Raw genomic sequence first — 27,452 nt, 5'->3', positions numbered from 1 at the left:
CCCAGCACATGTGTCAAACTTCCACATGTACCTTTTATTCACCATTATATGCATCGATATGACTTAAGTTTTGGCCAAGCTGGGTTGCCTGGCTCCTGTGCTTACCCCTACGTTCCCGATTGTTCGGCTAGGAGGTAAAGGGAGCACCTCTGCGATTGTTACTACCAGGTCAGCCGGATGTGTACCTCAGACTGGGTGAGGCCGAAAGCTAGCGTTCTTAAGAGAATATTTGGTCGGTGACTTGAAAGACGATTTTTTGAACATTTATCTATCTGCCCCCAGATGTTTTCCTGCTCTTTTTGCAGTCCGGACATGCACTTTAGGGCATGCCTCCCAAGGGAAGGAACCCTTAACAGAACTATTCTCCCTGGAAGATGTTTCTTACTAACCATGTAATATAACATAACTAGTTGGGCACTTGTCTGATAAAGCACTAATGACCCCTACGCCTGGTCTCCATGCATGCCCCGGTTTTGTCATAACCGAGAAGGTATTCGGACACACTCCGGACTCTAGGGTCCCGAGGTCGAAGCGAAAAGGTCGGCAAAGACAAACGATCTACAATCCGGCTAGAAGGCATTTTACATGTCATTTTAAATACATCATCAAATTGACTGACTGTACTCCTCCTCAATCCCGTCTAACATGCCGTCTAATTTACAGTCCCGTTGGGAATACTTAGCAGCCAACTCTACTGGGCCGTACACTAAGCTCATAGGGATCTCCTTCCCATCGGGCCCCACAGGTCCGACCTCGGCCATGCGGTTTGGATCCGCCTTCTTGTACCGCGTCTTCACCATGGCCCAGGCCTCCCTGGCACCTTGACGGCAGGCCGATACCTTCCATAAGCGGAAGCACTGCCATGCTCCCTGAAGCTTCTCCGCAAGCTCTCCAAGGCCCTCGGGTAGGGAGACGGATGGCCACAGGGCCTGGACGACGCCACTCATTGCCTGCCGAACACGTTCGAGCAGTTGCACCAGCTCGGGAAGTTGTTCAGCCGTCGAAACAGGCATTTCCTCCACAAGGCGACCTGTGAGCGCACCTACAGAAATATTTCTGTCAATAGGCTTCCTCGCCGAACTCTTCGTTTCAAAAGAATTCGCTCAAGCACTTACCATAGATGCCGCGACGAAGCCGCTGATTCTCCTTCACGGAGCCAGACAGCTCGGCTCGAACACCTTTCAGCTCTTCCCCAAGATGGGTGTGGGCATCCTGGAGTTTGTTCCTCTCCTGCTGTACCTTCATAAGCACCCTCTCGCCGGCCTTCAGCTGGCGTAGTAGGTGTTGCTTGTCCGGATCCAGTTCGGCAACATCTGCAATATCATTGTTAGACTTACACGCACGCCGCACACCGCTTATCTTTTTGAAATAATGTGTTACCAGGAGGGGTCTCTGTGTCTCCTCCTGCGGCAGCGAGTGCGGCCTCAAGTTGGGCCTTGCACTCTTGTAGCTCCTGGGACAATTGGGAAGTCTTCTCCGTAAGATCCTGCACATTAAAAGATCCTTAAATCAGTTATTTTAACTACTTTAAGTCTCGGGGGCTACTGGCATATACCGCTATTATAATCGCTTACCCGTATATCTTTTACATACTGCTCCGTGGCTCTGGTCAAACCATCTTGAGCAGCACGGAGGTGCGCGTCTCCCGTGTTAAAGGCATTCAACGCCTCAGGGGAGAGACACGCGTCAAGAAAAACTGTCCGGCGGTGCCTATGGTTCATGGCGCTCTCCACCTCAGACCTGGTGGCGGACAACCTGTCGGCATGCTCCGTTGGAGGAGTATCTGGCTCGCACCTTGCGCTCGCCTCCCCCTCCGGACCAGGTGGTGGAGCCTGGCTGGCGGAGGCTTGGGTGGCAACCTCGCCGGGCACAGTCTGGCGAGCGCTCTTTCTCCTGAAAAAGTCATGAGCATTAGTACACCCCCTAGGAATCTTTTCCTAAATAACGATCGCAAGTTATACCGTTGCGGTGACGTTTTGATTCGCACCGCACCCCTCTTCCGCCTGCAGGGTAGAAGTGACCCTTGTTGGTCAACCGCCGCGGGTTCGGCTTCCCGCCTTGAAGGCACCTCCTGCAAGACGCTGTTGTACACAGTGGTCAGGAATGCGCGAGGATAAAATAATGGTGTCAGGACTTCGGTCATAAGTACCTGGGAAGCCGGCAACAAACCGGGGTAGTCAGCCATAATGGCGACTAGAGCATTGTCCATGCTGAGTTGGTGGAACACCCCGTCAATTAGTTCCACCTTTATGTCTGGATCCTCTTCGGAGGCCGGATCAAGGGATCTTCCTGGATCCTCGGGTTGCGGAGCTGGACTATGTATGCCCTCCACATCCCGACGCAGCTCTTGCGTCGAAATCGTAAAGTAAGGTACTTAAACTTTGAAGGCATGGGTCGGATAAATAAAATGTCCGCTTACCCAGCACCGAGGGTTATTCATGGAGAACCCGTTCAATGGGATCGTCTGGAGGAAGTCCTCCTTCTCCCCCTTGTACAGGCCGGATAGAATCTTCACCAGATCTTCGGCCGACTCCGGCCCTTTGCGGCCATGACGGGTGGCGTCATTTTCCCCATTGAAATCCCACATGGGGTGGCCCCTATATTGCAGCGGCTGCACCCCCCGCATTATGCACGTGGCCATGACTCCAAGCATGGTCAATCCAGAATGGGCCAGCAATCTTATCCGGCCCATCAAATAATGGACGCCCTTGTCTTCCTCCAGTTGAGGGCTCCGCGGGCGCCAACTTAGGCGTTTCTTCAGAGGAGCCCTACTGAACTCTGGGAGGCCGATCCGAACTGGGTCCAGCAGTGGAGCGTCTTCTACATAGAACCATTCCGAAGGCCAGTCTTCGGACGCCTTCTTCAGGGTTCCGGATGGATATCCGGTCTCGGCAATGCGCCATATTTCGGCACCGCCCACTTGATATATTGACCCCTCGTGAGAACGGGGTACGAGGCAGAATAGCCTCTTCCACTGCGCAAAATGGGGCTCAATGCCAAGGAATAGCTCGCAAAGAGCTAGGAAACCCGTGATGTGCAGAATAGAGGCGGGCGTGAGGTGATGGAGGTGGAGTCCATAGAACTCTAGGAGCCTGCGAAGGAATGAATGTACAGGAAATCCAAGCCCCCTTATTAGACAAGGGACGAAACACACCCGCTCTCCTTTAGAGGGGTTAGGGGTGGCCTCCGCTTGATTCCCACCTTTGTAGGTGGCCAGCCCGGCTCGAACCGGGACCATAAAGGCCGGAGGAAGATATCCCTCCGCTCGTTATGCGGAACTGAACATCTCCTCCAATCTCCTGGCGGAGGGCTGGGAGCGCGAGAGGAGGAGCTGCGTCGACGGTCCATGATGGAATTGGTTTTAGGTCAGAAGCGCTCCGGTGAGTACTCATGGAAGGAGGATGGTGTGATTTGGATCTGGATTCTTATCTCTCTTATAGGCAGATTATTTGCGCAGCTAGGGGGTAAAACATAAAAGATACCCTGGCTTTTCGCATTCGTGCGACGCGTGGAAGAGGGCCATTATTGGGCGTGGAAGCCAAGGAGCGCAACATTTGTAAGGGAGCCGGACACTATTCGGCAAGCACATGGAATTCAGAGGAGAACCCGCCTTGCAACGCCGAAGCCTATATATGCGCTGGACTTGTCGTCATTGAAGCCTGGTTCGGGGGCTACTGAGGGAGTCCTGGACTAGGGGGTGTCCGAATAGCCGGACTATCATCATCGGCCGGACTCCAAGACGATGAAGATACAAGATTGAAGACTTCGTCCCGTGTCCGGATGGGACTTTCCTTGGCGTGGAAGGCAAGCTTGGCGATACGGATATGTAGATCTCCTACCATTGTAACCGACTCTGTGTAACCCTAACCCTCTCCAGTGTCTATATAAACCGGAGGGTTTTAGTCCGTAGGACACACAACCATTACAACAATCATACCATAGGCTAGCTTCTAGGGTTTAGCCTCCTTGATCTCGTGGTAGATCCACTCTTGTACTACCCATATCATCAATATCAATCAAGCAGGAGTAGGGTTTTACCTCCATCGAGAGGGCCCGAACCTGGGTAAAAACATCGTGTCCCTTGTCTCATGTTACCATCCGCCTAGACGCACAGTTCGGGACCCCCTACCCGAGATCCGCCTGTTTTGACACCGACAAGGGCCTTTTGTGCTTCAGCTTTGGCATCTCGCGCGCTCTGGAGGGCCTTTGCAAGCTTGGACTCTTGCATCTTAGAGTCACGCTCCAAGGACTCGTATTTTTTGACGAAATCATGGAGCTCTTGCTGGACTTCGTCGAGCCGGGCCTCTTGCTTCTTGTGCTCGGCGTGCTCCTTGGACGCTTTGTCTTCGGCCTCGGTCAATGCCTTCTTAAGGGCCGCCACTTCGATCATGACCCCTATTAAATTTCAGGACGCTTCTATTAGCAACAACAATTTTTCCTTTATCAATATACAGACAGGGTATCGTGTACCTTTGTTTTCCTTGAGCTGCCTCTACACGAGGCTGGGCTCCTCTTCGGTCCGCTCCAGGTCCCGCTTCAGTCAGGAGACCTCCGCAGGACGAGCGGCAGCGGCCAGCATCGACGCCTTCTTATTCACATAGACATCTTCTGTTAGACTCCTAAAGATGATATTTGATCCTCTGTTCGGCCTTTCTTTCCGAACACCAAACAGATCATCAGGAGCTAGTGTCTATACTGTGATATTTTCTTACAATTTTTACTTACCTCAAAGCCTGTTAGGAGGCTGGTGCAGGCTTCGGTAAATCCGCTTTTGGCGGACCGAACCTTCCCGATCACCGTACTCATGATGGTACGGTGTTCTTCATCAATGGAAGCACCGCAAAGCGCTTCCAGCAAGTTGTCCGATGTCTCTGGATGGACAGAGGTCATCGGCACAGGCGGCTCGCCCCCCTTTGAGAGAGGCTGCCTGCCCGAATCCGGAACCGCTGGGGGTTCCGGAGCTGTATCTCGCTGGGGGCCAGACTTGTTGCGGCCCCCGTTATCAGAGTCCATGGGGGTTTTCCCTCCCATGTGCCCGGGGACTGGGATTTTGCCTGGGGGCGTCTCCAGAACTGTCTCCCCTTGGTCTGGTATCCTCTGAGACAACACCTTGGTGTCGTCCGCGGGCCTGGGGGAGGAGGCTGTCGGGAGTGAATCAGTGTTCATCGCCGACTGGCCCAAAGACCCATCCGAAGAGGATACCCCGATGTGGGATTTGGCCGGACTGCATATGCATGTTCGGCGTGATAAGAAGCTATAAAGCAAAACATACCGGAGGTATTATAGTATCCTGATACTTACGACTTCGCCAGGGGCTTGTCCCTGGGCAGCCACTCCTCGCCGCTGTAGGTGGTTGTGGTGGAGTGGTCCAAAAGGAGGGTCTTTCCCTTCTTGGACGCCTAGGCCTCCCCCTGTGGGGCGGCCTTTATCTTCTTTTCCCCCTCGGTTGGGGGGGCGAGGGATTTCCTCTTCCTCCTCCTCATCTTCGTTGGAGGAGTGCGCCTCGGTGTCTTCGAACGTCACGTCCGATACAACCTTGCGCCGGAGACCTTTCCTGGTCCCCGCGGCCTTCCTCTTGGCCCTCTTCTCCGGCACCTCATAGGGCACCGGAAACAGCATCTTCGTTAGAAGAGACGATGCTGGATATTTAGGTAGCAGGGCCGGATAGTCGATCCGCTCCGCCATCGCTACCCAGTCCTGTCGAATCAGCATGGAGGCTTAGACCCCTCCCGTGAATATGCTGGTAAAAGGCACATCTTGCAAAATATAAAAAATCACCGAATGGGCTTGGCATTTTGCGCTGAGTCCGCGATCTTTGGTTATGGGTGGGGGGGACCTCGGTGGCCTTGAAGAGCACCTTCCAGACGTATTCGTGCATCGTGTCGAAGAGCTCTCGCAGCATTTGGTGTTTGACCGGGTCGAACTCCCACAGATAGTAAGCCCATCTATGACACGGAAGGATCCGGCAGATGAGCATGACCTGGACCACATTGACAAGCTTGATTTTCTTGCCTATCATATTCTGGACACGGGTCTGGAGTCCGCTCAGCTCCACCGCTGAGCCCTAGGCTAAGCCCTTCTCTCTCTAGGGGGTGAGCCGCATGGGGACGCCGGATCGAAATTCGGGGGTTGCTGCCCAGCTGGTGTCGCGCGGCTTGGTGATGTGGAACCATCCCGATTGCCACCCCTTCACGATCTCCACAAAGGAGCCTTCGGGCCAGGTGACATTGGGCATCCTGCCCACCATGGCGCCCCCGCACTCTGCTTGCTGGCCGCCCACCACCTTTGGCTTTACGTTGAAGGTCTTCAGCCATAGGCCAAAGTGGGGCGTAATGCGGTGGAAGGCCTCGCACACGATGATAAATGCCGAGATGTTGAGGATGAAATTGTGGGCCAGATCATGGAAGTCCAGCCCGTAGTAGAACATAAGCCCGCGGACAAACGGGTGGAGGGGGAATCCCAGTTTGCGGACAAAGTGAGACAGAAACACTACCCTTTCCTGGGGTTTCGGGGTAGGATTATCTGCCTTTTGGCCGGAAGCCGGTGCGCGATGTTTGCGGCCAGGTATCCGGCCTCCTAAAGCTTCATGATGTCCTCCTCCATAACGGAGGAGACCATACACTTGCCTCCCACTCCGGACATGTTTGGAATGACTTTGCAGAGAAGGTGAAAGCTTGGGCGCTGGAGCTCGAGCGAGAGGGAATGGATGAGCAGAGGAAGAAGAAGGCGTGGGTGAAAAAGGGGAATCCTTATCTCTTTATAAAGGCGATAGAAACTATGTGCCTCCCCACTTGCCCTGTAAACTCGCTTATTCCCCAGCACCGTTTTGATGGCGCGGTTGGGTTACCCACAACCGTATTGATGAGAATCCTGCGATAACGGGACACAATCTCTGCCTCGACAAGATGTGCCAATAAAACTGCCTCGCAATATGTGCAGTAGCAGGTTGAGGAAAATGGTTCGAATAATGACCGGGCTGCGGCGTGATGTCACGCTATGAAAAGTTGTTAGCACATTAGATTTGTGGAATATTGTGCTCTCTACGGTGGTATGTGGAATTTGGTTTGCAGAGCCGAAAACGATCCTTGTGTTCAAAATCTTCTTTGGAGTATTCGGAGAAGGAACCCACCTTGCAATGCCGAATACAATCTGTGCGCCAGACTCATCGTCATTGAAGCCTGGTTCAGGGGCTACTGAGGGAGTCCTGGATTAGGGGGTCCTCGAATAGCTGGATAATGTACTAGTGCTGGACTGTTGGACTATGAAGATACAAGATTGAAGACTTCGTCCCGTGTCCAGGTGGGACTCTACATTGCGTGGAAGGCAAGCTTGGCGATTCGGATATGTAGATTTCCTTCTCTGTAACCGACTTTGTGTAACCCTAGCCCCCTCCATCTATATAAACCGGAGGGTTTAGTCCGTAGGACAAGAACAATCATAATCATAGGCTAGCTTCTAAGGTTTAGCCTCTATGATCTCGTGGTAGATCAACTCTTGTAATACTCATATCATAAAGATCAATCAAGCAAGAAGTAGGGTATTACCTCCATAAAGAGGGCCCAAACCTGGGTAAACATTGTGTCCCCCGCCTCCTGTTACCATTAGCCTTATACGCACGGTTCGGGACCCCCTACCCGAGGTCCGCCGGTTTTGACACCGATAGGCAGCCCGTAGGGAAGTTGATGCTCTTCTTTTGCCTCAAAAAAGCTAATTTTCGGAGAAAAATCTTGGCAAAAGTTTCGATCCAATCAGAGTTACGGATCTCCGGATATATAAGAAACGGTGAAAGGGTAGAATTTGGGAACACGGAAACTGTGAAAGACAGAGAGACAGATCCAATCTCGGAGGGGCTCTCGCCTCTCCCATGCCATGGAGACCATGGACCAGAGGGGAATCCCTTCTCCCATCTAGGGACGAGGTCAAGGAAGAAGAAGAAGAGGGGCCTCTCTCCCCCTCGCTTCCGGTGGTGCCGGAACACCGCCGGGGGCAATCATCATCACCGCAATCTACACTAACACCTCCGCCATCTTCACCAACATCTCCATCACCTTCCCCTATCTATATTCAGAGGTCCACTCTCCCGCAACCCGCTAAACCCTCTACTAGAAATTGGTGCTTTTTGCTTCATATAATTATCCAATGATGTGTTTCCAGCCTATGATTTCTGAGTAGATTTTCATTGTCCTATTGGTAATTGGTGAATTTCTATGATTGGTTTAATTTGCTTGTGGTTATGTTGCTGTCCTATGGTACTCTCCATGTCGCGCAAGCGTGAGGGATTCCCGTTGTAGGGTGTTTCAACATGTTCATGATTCGGGTATAGTGGGTTTGTTGAGTGGCAGAAGCATAAACCCGAGTAAGGGGATTGTGGCGTATGGGATAAAGGGGACTCGATATGTTAATGCTATGGTTGGGTTTTACCTTAATGATATTTAGTAGTTGCGGATGCTCTCTAGAGTTCCAATCATAAGTGCATATGATCCAAGAAGAGAAAGTATGTTAGCTTATGCCTCTCCCACATAAAACTTGCTATCGGTCTAGTAACGTAGTCAATTGCTTAGGGACAATTTCACAACTCCTACCACCACTTTTCGACACTTGCTATATTTACTTTATTGCTTCTTTATCTAAACAGCCCCTACTTTTTATTTACATACTCTTTATATTCTTGCAAACCTATCCAACAACACCTACAAGTCCTTCTAGTTTCATACTTGTTTTAGGTAAAGCGAACATTAAGCGTGCGTAGAGTTGTATCGGTGGTCGATAGAACTTGAGGGAATATTTATTCTACCTTTCGCTCCTTGTTGGGTTGGACAATCTTACTGATCGAAAGAAGCTACAATTGATCCCCTAACTTGTGGGTTATCAAGACCTTTTTCTGGCGCCGTTGCCGGGGAGTCATAGCGTGGGGTGAATATTCTCGTGTGTACTTGTTTGCTTTATCACTAAGTAATTTTTATTTGTTGTTCTAAGTTGTTCTCTATCTTTAGTTATGGATATGGAACACGAAATACCAAAAAAATAGGTATACTTGCTACTCATGGAGATTGGGAACCTCCTAAAACCCTCGATGCTCCTATGTGAAAGATATTATGTATTACTTTGGTAATCCTGAGAAAACCCCATTCAATTATGTTATGGCAGACACGTTGGATCAACGTGAATACTTTAGGGATTATAGCTTGACACAAAAAGGGAAACTATTATGGGGTCAAATTTATATGTTGCATTGGTATGCTCGGCAACAATGCTTGAGATATGATTATACTTATTGTTCTAGGATGAAGGCTCCACACCTTCCCTTTTCATGCAAATTTAATGATAATGAAACCTTAGCTTCTTATGCTAATGGTATATATGATTACTATGATGTGGAACAAATCGAAGTATTCATTACTTTTATGGGTGCTTATGAAATTGAATCTCTGTTTAAAGAGTGTGAAAATCTTGATGATGCTGTTTACAGACCTGAAAATTTTGCTATACTTAAATTTTGCTGTGAGAATAATGAATACAGTGCCGATATTGATGTGTTTATTGAGAAAGTCTCCGCTATCCAAGAAGAGACTAATATTTTGCAGGAAACTATGGAAGAGGAAATTATTGAAGCTGTGAGCTCATTGGATGAAAAAGATGATGAGGAGAGCGAAGAACAAAAGGAGAAAGAGTGGATTAGCTAACCGTACCCACCTTCTTATGAGAGTAACTCTTCAACTCATACATTGTTTAATTCCCCCTCGTGCTTACCGAAGGATGATTGCTATGATCCCTTTAATTTGTTTCAAATATCCGTTTTTGATGATGCTTCCTATAGTTGCGGCCAAGACGCCAATATGAATTATGCTTATGGATATGAACTTGATATAGTTCCTTATGTTAAACATGAAATTGTTGCTATTGCACCCACGCATGATAGTCCTATTATCTCTTTGAATTCTCCAAACTACACTATATCGGAGAAGTTTGCCCTTATTAAGAATTATATTGATGGGTTGCGTCTTACTACTACACATGATGATTTTGATAGATATAATATGCATGTGATTGTTGCTCCTACCTGCAATTATAATGAGAGAGGAACTACATCTCCACCCCCCGGCGCAAGGCCGTCATACCCTCGTCGTCCGACGACGACGAGGCAGATTCCTCCCGTGGAGGCGGGGGGAAACAAGAAGAAACTCTACCTCCCCACACTGGGGAGGAGAAAAAGAGGAAAGCCGCCCCGGAGGGGGAGGCTAGTACGTCCAAGAAGGGAAACGCGTCCCTTCCGGACTACTCCACCACGGCCGCCTACAACGAGGAGGGGTGGCTGCCCAGGGGGAAGCCCCTAGTAAGATCGTAAGTATCCACACTGTATTGTACCTTAGTGCGGCCTTGTTTCATAGCCTTGTTGTAACGCCGAACATATATGCAGTCCGGTCAGGGGCCATCCCGAGGCATCATCTTCGGATGGGTCCTTAAGTGACTCGACGATGAACTCGCTTCTGACAGCCACTACTCTATAGCCTGCGGATGACACGGAGGTGTTGTCCCAAAGGCTACCAGAATGGGAGGAGGTGACTCTGGAGACACCCCAAGGCGGAATTCCAGATGTCATACATGCGGGGTTCAAGATCCCCGAGGATCATGTCGATGGGAGCCGCAGTAAGCCAGGCTCTCAGCCGAATACTGTTCCGGAACCTCCAATGGTTCCGGGCTCAGGGAGGGCGAGCCGTTCATGCCGAGGACTTCCATTACGCCCGAGGCGTCGGATAGTCTGATGGAAGCGCTTGGCGGCGCTTCCATGGATGAAGAGCACCGTACTCTTATGAGTGCAGTGATTCAGAAGGTTCTGTCCGCCAAGAGCGGACTAACCAAAGCTTGCACCAGCCTCCTGACAGGCTTTGAGGTAAGTAGTAAAAATGTGTGAAATTACGACCCGATAGGTAGTAGCCCCTGATACTCGGTTTGGTGTTTGGAAAGAAAAGCCAAACGAAGGGTCAATTATAATCCGCAGGAGTCTAATAATAAGTGTGCATGTGAATAAGCAGGTTGTGTTGCTTGCCGCTGCTGTCTGCACAGCCGAGGTCGCCGGACTAAAGCGGGACCTCGAGCAGGCGCAGGGAGAGCTCGGCCTCATGAAGAGGCAGCTCGAACAGAACAAAGGTTAGTGGTACCCCGTTCGCATATAATGAAGGATAAACAAAATTGGTTATCCTAACGACAAAGCATCGTGACTTTTTCTAACAGGGGCCACCATCGAAGTGGCGTCTCTGAAGAAAGCGCTGTCCGAGGCCGACGACAAGGCGGCTCTGGAGCGGAAGGAGCGCGAGAGGCAAGATGCTAGAATGGGAGAGGTACAGCAAGAGCTCTAGGAGCTCGGCAAAAAGTTTGAGTCCTTGGAGCGTGATCTTAAGATGCAAGAGGCCGATCTTGCGAAGGCCCTTGCGAGTATGAAGGACGCCAAGGCCGAAGCCGAGAAGGCACAGCAGGAAATCCAGGCGGCGAAGAAGATAATGGCGGGTAAGATATTCTTTATGTAAAGCAAGCATGTGGAGGAGGCATTTCTTTTACTTACCCAAATTCGGAGCTCTCCAGGGGCATTCGCAGATCTGCCACGCAGCGTGTCAGACGCTGCGGAGTTCTGTCGTGCCGAGGAGGGGAGCGCAACAGAGAAGCTGTTCTGGTCCAAGTATGCTGGGACCGAATACCCAACGCCTCTGAGTGACCCACTGAAGCAGTTGGTTGAACTCCACAGGGCGGCCGAACTGGCTATGAAAGATTTCATAGTCCGGATGTGGCCTGGTGAGCCCCTTCCCACTCACTACTTTGGCTTGATCAAGCGGATGGTAAATGCCTGTCTACGGCTTGAAGTGATCAAGCTATCCGTTTGCATTGAGGGTGCCCGCCGCGCCTTTGCCCGTGCGAAGGTGCATTGGGGCAAGCTGGATGCGGAGAAGCTGGTGAAGGATGGGCCGCCAGAGGGCAAGGCGCATCGCTGTCCCGAAAAATATTGTTATGGCGTTATGAAGGGTGCTCGTCTCGTGGCCGATGAATGTATAAGGGATACGATCCTTGAGTAAATGTACTTCTATCATTGTTGTAGTGTAAGGACGAAGTTACTTGCGCTATGTAGCGCTTTTGATTTAAAATATTATCTTCCGTCCCCATGCAACTAGTACCGGGGGGTTCCAGGAAAAACCCGGACACTCTTTATCCAAATTTTTTGGTCCCTTAAGGAGGTATCCGGCCCAGCGAACAAGGCAATCGGACTATGCGGCTTTATAACTTTCACTTAGCCATAGAAGTCTACAATTTTAAATTTCGGCGAAGCCCCTAGAATTCAGAAGGCCGAATTGGGGCGCTATATACGCCTGAATCGGACGAAGCCGATTCCTCGCCTAAAGCGGAAAAATCTTTAAGGATTTTATGACCTCTCGAACGGCGACCAGCTCTGGCCGCATCATGCCGGTCAGTTTTCGGCTTTCTCTACTGAGGTGCTCGTCCGAAAGAACCGGGACAAAATCACAGTAGTTCTCCCTGCGCTACCTTAGCCGATATAACGGAACATCAGGTACCAAAACAAGGGAGCCGGGCAAACCCAACTATTGTCCCAAGACATGATTCAGAGCTGATGCATATAGTGTTATAAGTTCGGGGTGCCGCACTGTTGAAAGTGTTCGGACTTGTTTTGCCATGTTATGGGGTGCCATAAGAAGCCCCTGGCAAACTAATCGTACCAAGGTGTACGGATGCAATATTAAATAAACATTTGCAAGAAAAATGCGCAAATAGGAATAATAAGTTGACGCTATATATTATCTCCCATTGATGAATAATACGTTTAAGCGTATGTGTACAATGGTTGCGTTTAAGCAGAAGTAAATAGGACTATTTAACATGTCCTATCCAAGGACAGGCTGCATGTAGGTATGTAAAACAGGTATAACAATCGTGAACAGATTCTACCTGGGTATTTCTTCTTGTGCGCAAAGCCTGTTGCCTCCTTTGTTTTCTCTCCTATGTAAGTCCGACAATCCGGCTCTTCTGAAGAGGCTGCCCTAAAGCAATGTCCTGAAAGATAAAAAGGGAAAGTTATGAAGGTATGTGGTGGTTATACCACACTGTTGACTGAGTCACTGCTGCGCCTCCGCCTGTGCCCATGGTATTTTGAGTGCGTAATTGTTTACGCGCGGCACAAATGCTGCTTTGATGGGGCTCGAGCGGAGGCCGGACTGCTAGTCGCGCTCTTGGTGTGCCTGGTGATCCTGTTGCGGGGTGCTCCGGATTCGCTTGACGCTGCTCGAGGTTGTTGTCGCCGGATTGGTGGTTTGTCGGAGGAGGCCGCATTGTACTTCCGCCGCGAGGGCTGTAGTATGCTCTTCTGTACAGAGAGAGCGGTCCATATTTTCCGTTGACTGTTATGACCCCGCGCGGTCCTGGCATCTTGAGCTTGAGGTATGCATAGTGTGGTACAACATTGAATCTAGTGAATGCGGTTCGTCCAAGCAGTGCGTCGTGACCACTACGAAAAGGGACGATATCGAAGATTAACTCTTCGCTTCGGAAGTTATCCGGAGATCCAAAGACCACTTCCAATGTTATAGAGCCCATGCAACGGGCCTCTACTCCTGGAATTACACCTTTAAAGGTGGTTTTGGTGGGCTTGATCCTTGAAGGGTCGATGCCCATTTTGCGCACTGTATCCTGATAAACCAGGTTCAGGCTGCTGCCGCCGTCCATAAGGACTCGCGTGAGATGGAATCCGTCGATGATTGGGTCTAAGACCAATGCGGCTGAGCTGCCGTGATGGATGCTGGTAGGGTGATCCCTACGATCAAAGGTGATCAGACAAGCTGACCATGGGTTGAATTTGGGGGCGACTGGCTCCATCGCATAGACGTCCTGTAGTGCTCGCTTCCGTTCCCTCTTGGGAATGTGGGTGGCGTAGATCATGTTGACCGTTTTCACCTGGGGAGGAAATTTCTTCTGTCCCCACGTGTTCGGACGCTGGGGCTCCTCGTCATCGTTGCTGTGCAGCCCCTTGTCCTTGTTTTCGGCATTTATTTTACCGGCCTGTTTGAACACCCAGCAGTCTCTATTGGTGTGGTTGGCTGGCTTGTCCGGGGTGCCATGAATTTGGCACGGCCGTTCAAGTATGCGGTCCAGACTTGATGGTCCCTGATTGTTTCTTTTGAACGGCTTCTTCCGCTGACCGGATTTGGATCCGCTGAATCCGGCGTTGACTGTCGTGTCTTCAGTATTGTCGCCGTTGTTCCGTCGCTTATGTCTATTGCGCCATGGCTTGTCGTTGTTGTCATGGACATCCGAAGTGCCAGAATGTGGCGTATTGCTTCTGCGAGCCAACGAGATGTCCTCACCCGCGCAAAAGCGGGTCATTAGTGTCGTGAGAGCTGCCATGGACTTGGGTTTTTCCTGGCCGAGGTGTCGGGCGAGCCACTCGTCACGGATATTATGCTTAAAAGCCGCCAGGGCTTCGGCATCCGGACAGCCGACTATTTGGTTCTTTTCGGTTAGGAACCAAGTCCAAAATTTCCTGGCTAACTCTCCGGGCTATTGAGTAATGTGGCTCAAGTCATCGGCGTCCGGTGGTCGCACATATGTGCCCTGGAAGTTGTCGAGGATTGCGTCTTCCAGATTTAGCCAGTGTCGGGCAGGTCCTTTGATCTTAAGGGGAAGATACTTGATGGTGTGTAGATCGTCTCCGCGGGCCATGTGAATGTGGAGAAGGAAATCTTCGATCCATACTATGGATTCTGTTGTGCCATCGTATGATTCGATGTTTACGGGTTTGAACCCATCTGGGAATTCATGATCCATCACTTCATCGGTGAAGTAGAGGGGGTGCGTGGCGCCTCTGTGCCAGGCTATGTGGCTACGCAGTTGGAATTGGTCTGGGTGGCTGTGTTCGGCCCGGCCGGACTTGTTGATAGTGTATCCGGCGTGACGGTCATCGTCACATGTTGGGGTACGCCCCCGCGATCCGTAGATCGATCTTGGCTGTCCTGCTTTGTTTTCTAGTATATCTTGCAGGTCTTGCCTATTGCCCCGGGCCGTAGTGTATTGGCGTGGGGGTGCGGGCAGGTATTTGGGCTGATATGCCATTTTATCCCGGCCACGGGGTGGCCGGTCAGCCGTGTGGCGCCCGAGTCCGTATTTCTCGGCTGCCAGGTCTTCAGTCCATCTATCTATGAGCAGGTCTTGATCAGCATGGAGTTGCTGCTGCTTCTTTTTCAGGTTCCTTGCAGTGGCCATAAGCTAACGCTTGAAGCGCTCCTGCTCCGCGGGATCCCCAGGCACACGAACTTGTCGTCGCCGAGGCTAATCTCATCCTCAGAGGGGGGAATGTAGTTGTCCTCCTCCGGATATCCGTCCATCGCCTGTTCGTCTGGGCTGACCTTCCCATCTTCCTGCTCGGCCTGCTCGAAGGCAGGCTGATCAGGGTTGTATTCCTCTTCGGCACCATCCAGATTGTTTTCGTCTCCTGGGCCGGTATTGTTGTGGCGGGGCTTGGAGCGGCGCTGACGACGCCCATGCTTTGCTTTTCTCCCTGAGGGGTTATCCTCCGTTGCCTCATCGCCATTGGTTTCCTTCGGAGTGTCCACCATGTATATATCGTATGAGGAGGTGGCTGTCCACCACCCCGTGAGCGGTGGTTCCTGTACTTCTCCAGCATCGTCGTCCATACCGTCGATGTCTTCGGAGTCAAAGTCAAGCACCTCGGTTAGATCATCGACCGTGGCAATGAAGTGGGTGGTGGGTGGGCAACGAATTCCTTCGTCGCATGCTTCCCACTCGAGCCGGACATAGTTCAGCCAAGAGCCTCCTGACAAAGAGAGAGACTTTAATGAGTTTAGCATGTCGCCAAAGGGCGAGTGCTGGAAGATATCCGCGGTGGTAAACTCCATTACCGGAGCCCAACCAGGCTCAGCGGGCTCGGGAGCGCGCGGACTGGAACCTACAACCGGATACGAGTCCGGGGGTGCAGAGTCACAGGCTTCCTTAGAGGTGAGGCCTGTGTTCGGCTCAACCAGCGATGACTGTGCGGCCTGCGGGGCGGGGTCCATCCACCCGTCCTTCGGCCACGCAATCTACTCCGGATTTAGGTCCGGGGCTACTGCAGGGGTGATATCCCGAGCACTGTCCGACAGCAGATCTAAGCCGTGCTCATCGTGACTGTCCGGCGCTCCTGGCACCGGCCTGATTCCGTCGAAGATCAAGTCTCCGCGGATGTCGGCCGTGTACTTCAGGTTTCCGAACCTGACCTGCTGGCCAGGGGCGTAGCTGTCGATCTGCTCCAGTTGGCCAAGAGAATTGGCCCAAAGCGCGAAGCCGCGGAACACGAAGATCTGTCCGTGGGGAAAAGTCTCGCCCTGGACCGTGGTGTTGAGGATTGAAGGCGCCATCAAGCCTTGTAGCGGCGACAGAGAGGAACTCTCAACGAAAGCACCAATGTCGGTGTCAAAACTGGCGGATCTCGGGTAGGGGGTCCCAATCTGTGCGTCTTAGGCTGATGGTAACAGGAAGCAAGGGACACGATGTTTACCCAGGTTTGAGCCCTCTCGATGGAGGTAAAACCCTACTTCCTGCTTGATTGATATTGATGATATGAGTAGTACAAGAGTAGATCTACCACGAGATCGTAGAGGCTAAACCCTAGAAGCTAGCCTATGATGATTATGGTTGTGATCGTGATCGGTCTTCTAGGGACCAACCTCTCCGGTTTATATAGACACCGGAGAGGGCTAGGGTTTACACGGAGTTAGTTACAAGGAAGTAAATATAATATCCGGATCGCCAAGCTTGTCCTCCACGCAAAGGAGAGTCCCATCCGGACACGGGACGGAGTCTTGAGTCTTGTATCTTCACGCCCCAATAGTCCGGACGATGTATATAGTCCGGCTGTCCGGATACCCCCTAATCCAGGACTCCCTCAGGGGAAAATCGTTTTTTTTGCCCGAACGCACTTCCTTGCGTGCGAATATGTAGCTGGTGGGTCCCAGTAGTCAGGGGGTGAATCATTTTTTCCCGTAATATGGACGCACTTCCTTGCGTGCGAACATGTAGCTGGTAGGTCCCAGCAGTCAGGGGGGAAACGTTTTTTCGTGAAATACGTGAGACACCCCAAAATTTTAGCCTTGTTTTGTTAATAAAAACTTTGCAAGAAAATTAAAACTTTTATTTTCCGGGCACACTTTTGATTTTTGAAACATTTCCTTCCTTATTATCATGGAGTTTTTACCTCAAGTGAAATACTACCCAAATTTATTGGACTCTCTTCCCTCTCAAAACTTTTTCCCCTTGGCAAGGATTTTATTTTGGTATCTTCATCAACACTGGTGTTTGGTTATTAAAAACCTTTCTTCTGTTTGTCCCCTTCTCAAATTTTTTTTTGGATTATTTTCATAAGAGAAAACCCTAGGAGTTTTGGGACTTATCTTATATTGAAACCACCCATGGTTTTACCATGCCTCATGTGGTAAATCCTTCCAAGACCACTCCCTTCCACTTGGGGCAATCCTAACATTCTGTTCCAACAAGTCCAAATCATTTTTGGATTTTACTCCATTTATTTTATTTCCCAAAACATTTCTGTCAATTATTTTAGGCCTAGGTGATTTACAAAGGAAGTACCTAATTTCCTTTGACTTTTGATCTCAAATCAACTCCTCTGGATAGTCCTTAGCACCCACAACCTAGAACCATCAAGATCCACTCTTCCTCTTTTCAAAATTTTCAAGTTTCAGCCTCTGCAAGTTTGGACCAGATTTGTCAACTTTGGTGAAATTCATATTTCCCCTTCTCCAAAAATTCTACCAAAATTCAGGCAGCCCCCAGATGCAATGAGAGGCCACCCCACCAAAGATCAGCTCAAGGAGAACCTCTCACATACCAAAATCTTTTCGTCGAACACTTGGCCGACACCATTTCTGTACACTTTCAGAAATATTCAGAGATTCAGAGTTTCAGTGTCGTTTCTTCGTCAGTATTCAGTCACGCGTCAACAGTTGATCTGGCGCGTTGCGCACGGCCCCTCCTCCCTGTCCAAAGCGCCACACGCGCACTTGGCTGGTTCCTGGTGTCAGTGGCACCCTGGCCCGCCTGCGCCGGTGTCTTCCGCGGCGGTGGAACCTCCTGTGGCGACCAACAGGAGACACCCTGCGGCACAACGCCGTTCGGCACCGCCCAAGCCACCTGGGAGCTCCGCGTGGCCGTCTCCCTTGCCAGCGCACGCATGCAGCACCGTCGCCGTGGCCTGGCACGCGCAGGGCGCGCTCCCTGCCGTCGACGGGCCGCACGGCCGTTCCGTTGGGGACAGGCCGTAACCGCCCCTGCCTTGCGGAGTTATGCACCGGGATGGAACCATTACCCTGTCTAGTCGATGCTCGAGCCCCTAAACCGACTGTCCAGCCACAGCACCGCCGTAATCGCTCGCCGGACTTATCTCGTTCATGGCAACCGCCTCGGGCCGGCTATATATAACGCCTTCGAGCTCGCTCTCGCCCCCGCACACCTCCACCACCTCACCAGACCCCGCCCATCCACGGGAAGAGCCTCGAGGTGCCCTTCTTCCTCAACTCCGGCTACCTCCGCCCGCCTCGGGCTCCAGCAGCGTTCTCGCTGGTGAGAGCTCCTCCACTGCCCTAGGCTTGCCCGTAGCTTCATGGCGTCTCTAGAAGACTAACCCCCACTCCAATTTGACCCCAGGAGCTCTCTCCGACGAGGCCCACGACTACCCGAACCACCGTTCGCCGGAGCAAGGGCCGACGTCGATGTGGTGCTCGCCGGCGACCACTACCACCACCCAACGACGCGGAAGGATGCACCGAACACGGAGGTACTCCCCAATCCCCCTGCCTCGCCGTGGATCACTGCTGGCAACCTCCGCAGCTCTCGGGCGCCGACGAGCTCTGCCGCCTCTTTTGAATATTCAAACCTGACGGGTGGGTCCCGCCCGTCAGCCTCTCTGTTCTTTTTCATGGAACCGTTTTCTGAAAGCGTATTTTGGCAAATGCGCTTTCTAATCTGAATCGTTTTCTGCACTTTTCTGTTCTGCCCCCTGAGAGTTTTCTGTTTCATTACAAAAAGGTCCCTAGATTAAAACCCTTATAACTTTTAAACAGAGAAGTATTTTTGATTGATTCTTTTTCTGTCCTCTTTAAAATTTTGTCTAGTTTATTTTATGATTTATTTCAAAAAAAATTAGACAACTTTTTGGTACTGTTCTTGAAACTACATATTGATTCAGAAATATTTTAAAATAGGATTTTGGAGAGAGGAGAAAGACTTTCAAAAGTTTTAGGATGCACCTCACCACCCCACAACATGAAGGCAAGCATTCTGAACCCCGACATATTATTTTTGGCCTGTTAGTTGACACGTTTATAACACCACCTTACTCGGAGAACTTGATATTTCATGTGATATGATCATTTGCATGGATGCATATTGCTGATTTCCTTGTTGTTGGAAATGAATATCCTTGTGATGGTAATCATCCTCATGTGCCTTGCATGCATGCCGGAAAGGAATCTGGGAAAGCCTCTGCCTTGGGTAGGCGTGAGCTTGTCGCCGGTCTCCGTCGGGACGGTTATGTCCGGTATGACATAGTAAGGTATAATGAGCGGTGATTCTATTGGTTGAAATATTTTTGTTATACATGTCATGCAGGAAAATCAATAAACCTCCTGAGTCGACCATAGATCGAGTCTTATTCCAGTAACCCCCATACTTGACTCGTCTACCACTTGTCCCTACCGCAGATAGGGTACGGTTCAGTAAGTCGTCAACCCCTTTCTAGCACACAACGTACAGAGAGGCCATGGTGGAAGATATCGGTTGTAGCCGGTAGGCAGGCCACCTGGTCCGGGGGCATGGGTGTTTCTGGTTGGGACCGAGAGGGGAGGCCACCCCTTAGAGCGCGCGATATAAATTTGATACCATGCTACGCGAGGTTGTAGCCTCCCCACTTAGAGTTTTGCTTGACAGGTGTCGTGGGTGATTCCAGACACCGGTGAGTTAAGCCGGTGTGTGCAAGTTATGTGTGTTTTCACCTAAAAGGCCACAGACGGAATTAGTCCCGACGGACTAATGGAATCCGTTGCTCGTGCGTAAAGAGTACACCCTCTGCAGAGATTAAATCTATTCGAATAGCCGTGTCCATGGTTAAGGACTACAGTCTGGGATGGGTCAAGTGTTGGTCTTAGTGTCGGTCTTCGGAGGAGAAATTGTTAAACCAGAACTTGGATTGTGACTTGTGACTTGTGATGATTATGATTATTATTATTATGGACTAACCCATTATATCATTGAGTATCCCTGGGATGGTTCCACCTCCTGGATATTCATTGTGATTATTGACTTTATAAGCCCTTTATGTGGTGTCGCTGAGACGCCCGACTGTGGAATTGCTTGTTATTATTTACTTTATAAGCCCTTTATGTGTTGTCGCTGAGATGCCCGACTGTGGCATTGCTTGTTATTATTTACTTTATAAGCCCTTTATGTGGCGTCGCACAGACGCCCGACTGTGGCATTGCTTGTTATTATTTACTTTATAAGCCCTTTATGTGACGTCGCACACACGCCCGACTGTGGCATGCTTGTTATTTATTTACTTTATAATCCCTTTATGTGGTGTCGCTGAGATGCCCGACTGTGGCATTGCTTGTTATTATTTACTTTATAAGCCCTTTATGTGGTGTCGCTGAGACGCCCGACTGTGGCATTGCTTGTTATTTATTTACCTTACAAGCCCTTTATGTGGCGTCGCACAGACGCCCGACTGCGGCATTTTATTTTCCATTCCCTTATTGCTTATTCGTGTTGCATATAAATAACCTTCTTGCATGCATAAAAGATTTTATTTATGACTGACGATGTGATCATAGAATATTTCAGCTCATGATTATCAATTATATTATACCCGTGTTCATAATGTTTGCGAGTACATTCAAAGTAATCACTGGCTTGTCCCTGGCTATTGTCTTTGCCAGATTTCTTGCACGGAGAGGAGTGACGCGATGACGGCCCCGGAACCTAAGCAACGGTGATAGCAGCCTCGTCAAGATAGGAGTTAACCTGGTCAGCTGTTCCTGATGGGAAATGGAGTCCAATAGACACTGATGATCCACAAACCGCTTCCGCCCTCAACAACTATAAACCATTTGTTGTACTCACAGGCCAGAACGGTCTTGTACTTCATATTTTGTATCTTGCTTGGATTTTTTTGTATCAAGTTGATACCTCATCAGCTAACAGTAATCCTGGGGCTGATGAGCACGACGGTCTTTTTTCTAGAAATTGATACCCGGAAAAACCGGTTGTGTCAGACTTGGTATCAGAGCCAGGCTGATAATTTGCTAATGCTATCTTAGGCAGGTCAATAACTTAGGCAACCCAACCCACCAGACATTGACCAAACCCCTAGCCAAGCTTCTCATGCAAGATAGCCACACTGTGACCCCGACACTTTTGGCAGTCGGTGCCCAACCTATCAACCTAGCCTGTCGATCATGCGCCAGTGACCAGCACCCAAGTTGTCTCATTCGCAAGCGTGCGAAGGAAGACTCCGTTCCCTTTTACTATAAAAAGGGCACGCTTGCCCCAAACCAGCACAGCACAGCCTCTACCTCAAACCAAGCCACAATGCCTGGTCCCGTCGTGCACAACGAGACCACAGCAACCAACCTTGGAGGCTTTGTGACCATACTCGCAAACCTCACCCATCGTGCCTATGCGTTAGAAGAGCCACCAGAATATGTTGTGTACCAAGGACCCATGAGCGGCGAGGACCGTCAATTCTGGGCCACTGTACACATCTACGGTAGGGGTCTAGCGCCCGAACGCCCCTACAGGTTCACCGGAAGGACAACTTCCTTTGAGCCACAAGCCGTCCAACTAGCTGCGTGAGAGGCTGTAGTTCAACTCCGGCACTTGTCGCCCAGAGTTAACCGTCGCTCGTTCCACTACTACCCCAGACGTGAAGGGTATGGCAGACCACCCCAAGTGGCCAATGGAGATCACGAGACGGATCCCGCACTGCTGCACCTAGTGCGCTATGTAGGTGCACTAGAGGAACTGTTCGATCAAATCACCATTGATCTGATCGCTGCTCGTGGGGAGCTGGTTCGTCGAGCCCCAGCGAGAGAAGAAAATGAGCCCGACGCCGACAACCCAGTCGTGCTGTTCGGACACCCGATCGAGACCCTGAGGTCAGCCCCAATCGTCAACCAAGGTGCTTTGATGACCCCAAAAGTACTTCGTCGTCTTTTGGGAGCACACTACAACGGGATTGTGGCCAACAATCCCCTCGATGGTCATCAACGCTTGTCACGCCCAATATGCGATACTATCCTAAAGAGACTCGAAGGTCCCACCAAGGATAGAACCGCATATTGAAACGCTTTTACAAGGTGGATATCATTACATCAACATTACATAATAGATGGGGATACATCCGATACATACAATGTCACTTGAATATAACAATACAAGATACAAGAACAACATCCGACTACGGATGAATCAGAAACAGAAACTCAAACAATATCCACCCTGCTAGCCCAGGCTGCCGACCTGGAACCTATCCCCTGATCGAAGAAGAAGGAGAAGAAGAACTCAACGCAAGCAAGCATCGCTCTCGCGTCATGATCATCGCATAACCTGTACCTGCAACTGTTGTTGTAGTAATCTATGATCCACGAGGACTCAGCAATCCCATTACCATGGGTATCAAGACTAGCAAAGCTTAAATAGGAAAGGAAGGGGTCAAGTGGTGAGGCTGCAGCAGCGGCTAAGCATGATATGGTGGCTAACATACGCAAATAGGAGCGAGAAGAGAACAAGCGGAAACGGTCGTCAACTAGTAATGATCAAGAGGTGATCCTGAACGCCTACTTACATCAAACATAACCCAGAAACCATGTTCACTTCCCGGACTCCACCGAAAAGAGACCATCACGGCTACACACACGGTTGATGCGTTTTAAATCGGATCTGGTGTCAAGTTGTCTACAACCGGACATTAACAAATTCCCATCTGCCTATAACCGCAGGCATGGCTTTCGAAAGATTATACCCTGCAGGGGTGTCCTAACTTAGCCCATGACAAGCTCTCGCGATCAACGAAGGAATAGACCTTCTCCCAGGAAGACCCGATCAGCCTCGGAATCCCGGTTTACAAGACATTTCGACAATGGTAAAACAAAACCAGCAAAGCCGCCTGATGCGCCGACAATCCCGATAGGAGCTGCACATATCTCGTTCTCAAGGAAACACCGGATAAGTCAAGCTACGAGTAAAACCAACCCTCGAGTTGCCCCGAGGTGGCCCCGCAGGCTGCTCGGTTCGGACCAACACTTAGACAAGCACTTGCCCGGGGGGGCTAAAATAAAGATGACCCTCGGGTTGGCCGACCCAAGGGAAAGGGATAGGTGGTGGTGAGGCAAATGGTAAAACCAAGGTTGGGCCTTGCTGGAGGAGTTTTATTCAAAGCGAACTGTCAAGGGGGTCCCATAAATCACCCGACCGCGTAAGGAACGCAAAATCCGGGAACATAACACCGGTATGACGGAAACTAGGGCGGCAAGAGTGGAACAAAACACCAGGCATAAGGTCGAGCCTTCAACCCTTTACCAAATATATAGATGCATTAATAATATAAGAGATATTGTGATATCCCAACCAAAATCCTGTCCACCATGGAAAATCTTCAACTTCACCTGCAACTAGCAACGCTATAAGAGGGGCTGAGCAAAGCGGTAACATAGCCAAACAGTGGTTTGCTAGGAAGGGTGTCAAAGGTTAGAGGTTCATGGCAATTTGGGAAGGCTTGAAGAACAAGTGATAGGTAGCGCAGCATAGCAATAGAACGAATCAACTAGCATAGCAATGATGGTATTGAGATCCAGGGTAGCGGTCATCTTGCCTGAAATCCCGCAAGGAAGAAGAACAAGTCCATGAAGAAGATGAACGGGCGTAGTCGAACAAATCCTCACAATCGCAACGTTACCGGAACTATCAAGAAGAAGCAACACCGGAAAGAAACAAACAACATGGTAAATGCACAAGCATAAACATGGCATGATGCACAAACAAGTATGATGCATGTCCGGTTTAATGAGGCATGGCATGGCAAAGTGCACAAACAAAACTACAAATTAAGTGAAGCTCAATATGCAACGAGTTGCATATTGACGAAACACCACAAGCAATTATTTAGTTTGATCTCGTTTAAGCTACCAAACAATATTAAATGTTGTTAAACATGGCAAGAGGTGAAGCATAATTAAACTACCTATCTAGGCAAATTTAAATGAGGCCGGAACAACGAACAACAATTCCGGAAAATCCCCACGTGCATATTTTGAATTTGGTACTGTTCTGCCCTAAACCATATTTTATTGTTGTTAAACAGGAACATAAAGTGCACCATGTTAAACTAGGCGTTTTTCCACCCCATTTACATGTAAAGTTTGTTTAAAACCGAGCTACAGTTATTTAGTTATGAATTAAAGCATTTTAGCATGGCATTATGCAAAATAAATACAAACAACATGTTAAACATTTTTAACATGGGTGAAAGTTGCATTTTATTAAACTAGATGAAATTCTAAGCATATTGCATATAAGACATGTTTTATTTGGATGCATGGTTAAATAGTTATTAGCAGTTTAAAACAGGGGCATTTTCTGTAATTATTAATGCACTGGTTTAAATCGCAAAATCCGTCCAGGGGAAAAAACAATGAGATGGGCCGAATCTAGGCGGACTGGGACAACAGAGAGGAGGCGCTGGAGGCTCACATTGGGCCTGTTGGAGGCTAGGCCTTGGGGAAGCAGGCTGACAGCAGGAGCTGCGCTGGGCTGCGGGGCGCACGACCCACCTAGCGACGAGGCAAGTCAACGCGGCTGGGACGAGCGGCGTCCTCTGCTCGACAGGAAGCAGAGCCGCGGCAGCTTCAGGCAATGCAGGGAATGGAGGAGGTCTCCAGCGAGGGCACGGATGGTCGGGGACAACCAGGATGGACGGGAACGCGTGGATCCGGCCGAGGGCAGCCGGATCCGGTGGATCCCGGCCGGGTTCGGTTGAAAACGTGGCCGGCGACGGCGATTTCCATGGCGGCGGCGGCTACCTGCGGGAGGAAGGGGTCAGTGGGGGCGCAGGAGAAGTGGAGGAGGAGAAGGGAGAGAGGAGGAGGCGGGGCTCCGGCCTGGCGAAGCTTCGGCGGCAGTGGCGCGCTGCTCCGGCAGGACGACGGGGAAGGCGACGCGGACGAGGAGGCGCTGGGGCGACGAGGGCTCGGGGTCGAGGGACTCCTCCCCTCGATCCAGATCGAGAGCGGGAGGCGCGGGGCGCTCGGGCCCTCGTGGGCGGCGGCGGCGCGGCCTCGGGCCGGGCGGGCCCTGCGGCGCTGAGGGGGAGCGCGGGGAACAGGTGGCGAGGGAGGAGTGGGCGAGGGAGGCTTCTGCGGCGACGGCTGGCCAATTGGGTGGCGCCAAGTGGCAACGGCGGGCTGGCAGCGCCAGATCCGAGGGAGGGAGGTGCTGATTTCGAGGAGGATGGCGGCTGGGAGGTAGGGGAAGGCTAGGGATGCCCAAAATGGCAAGGGGGGCTCTATATATAGCAAAAGGGGCTAGGGTTGGGGGTTAGGAGGGGTTTCGGCACCCTCGGATCGCGATCCGACGGTTCCGGTCGGATGGGAAGGTTTGGATGGCTAGGTGGGCTGTGAGAAGAGGAGAGAAAGAGAGGTGCGGCCCGGTGGCTGTTTCGGAGACCGAAACGTCCGACGATTAAACTGACTATATCGCGGTTATAAATATAATGGTTGGGCAGTCAAACGGACTCCGAATGCGACGAAACTTGACAGGCGGCCTGTCTACACTATAATAAGACCGCATGACAAGTTGCAACCCATTCTGAGAACATTTTTATGCCACTTATAAAATAATATTTCGGAGGTGCCGTGGGCGCGTGCGAGTGTGTCTGGACTCAGAACGGACAACAGAGAGAAACGGTGGAACACGAACGGATGCAAGTTTTATGAAAATGATGCCGATGCAATGCGCATGATGCTATGAAAAGAGATGCATAACAAGAACAAAACAAAAGTCAAAAACCCAACCACGAAGGAAGTATCATATAGCATCTCCGGAAAAGGCAAGAGTCGGAGTTACGAATATGGAAAGTTGCATCTGGGGCGTTACAACACTCCACCACTACGAGAGGATCTTGTCCCGAGATCTAGGATGGCACCGGAGGGAAAAGGAAGAGGAAGATAAGCGGTAAAACTAAGTTGCTTCTTCGACAAATGAGTGAAACCACAAATCCTGAGAGTTGAGCAATTTAAAAGAAAGAGTACAACAGAGATTAACAAGATTGCAAACAATCCGTTAGAAAAGAGGAACAAGGAACATTACGAGAACTTGATGGTTGCAAAGACACAAATCAAGAGTTTAATGGACAAGATAGAATTCGAAACCACTCCGGTTAAAACAAGATGAGAGAGGAAGAATTCGGGCAGCACTCCGGTTGAACATGGAAGGAATATAACATGAACTTGAGAAGATGGGAAGATACTTGATGAAATCAACAACACACTGCCTCCGGAACTATTGAAAGAATGGCATAATGGGTGAGAAGGATTTCAGACAGCACTCAGGTTGGCAAGAGAGTCAAAACTTGACAAGATGAAAGAACTTGAATGAGAACACAACACTCCGGTTGAATGGATAAGCATGAAAAGAACATGGTCCTCACAATTTGAGATGATGAGTGAAGAGAGAAACATCACCATGCCTCCAGAAGAAAGAATAGAAGATAGATTGTTGGGATAAAGGGACGGAGAAGAAAATGAGAATTTCTGCCGCAAATGAACTTGGAAAGCATCCTTGCAAAGAAGGATTGAACGGAGTTGTTGGAAAACCAACAACGAAAAGAATAAGCTTGTAGTGGGCTTATGGAAAACATCCCAAAATTATGAGGTGACAACCGGCCACTAACGGAAACAATTGCTTGATTGAGAACAATGAAGAGATGAAGAAACCTCTTTCACCGAGAAGGATATGGAGAAAGCTTGGATCATTGATAAGCACCACAATAGTAACATTCCTTAGGGAAGGCTTTAGGTGAAATCTATACCAAGATAACTCCCAAGAAGAAGTTGATTGGTCGAAAAGATCTCTTGAACAAACAGAAAATGATGGATTTAAAATACCTCATTCTTGACAATATATGAATCATGAAACATGAAGGAAATTGTCAAGAGTGGCATAACACCACCTCAAAGGATAAGGTAGAAAGAATTGCACTTCGAAATGCAAGAAGAAGAATACTTGAACTCCTCAAAACAAAACATGTGTTGAGCACCATGTTTACTTTTGAGTATAGCTTGGCGGATTTTAGCTCCGAGAGAAATCCTGAAAAACCAAAATGAGAATGAAAGAAA

General features: G+C 50.0%; 1 protein-coding gene across 1 annotated transcript; it reads right to left on the bottom strand.

Annotated features, from left to right (window-relative positions):
• Positions 1–1,541: 1,541 nt before the first annotated feature.
• On the bottom strand, positions 1,542–2,453 carry LOC123114716 (uncharacterized). Its single transcript, XM_044536148.1, has 2 exons — positions 1,962–2,453; positions 1,542–1,893 (listed from the first exon to the last, which is right to left on the bottom strand). The coding sequence occupies exons 1-2, from the start codon at positions 2,207–2,209 to the stop codon at positions 1,542–1,544; spliced, it is 600 nt and encodes a 199-aa protein (XP_044392083.1). The 5' UTR covers positions 2,210–2,453.
• Positions 2,454–27,452: the final 24,999 nt, after the last annotated feature.

This window comes from Triticum aestivum, chromosome 5B (assembly GCF_018294505.1).
Source record: "Triticum aestivum cultivar Chinese Spring chromosome 5B, IWGSC CS RefSeq v2.1, whole genome shotgun sequence".
Classification (NCBI taxonomy): Eukaryota; Viridiplantae; Streptophyta; class Magnoliopsida; order Poales; family Poaceae; genus Triticum; species Triticum aestivum.
The sequence above is the reverse complement of the archived record's forward strand: the minus strand, read 5'-3'. Positions and strand labels throughout refer to the sequence as shown.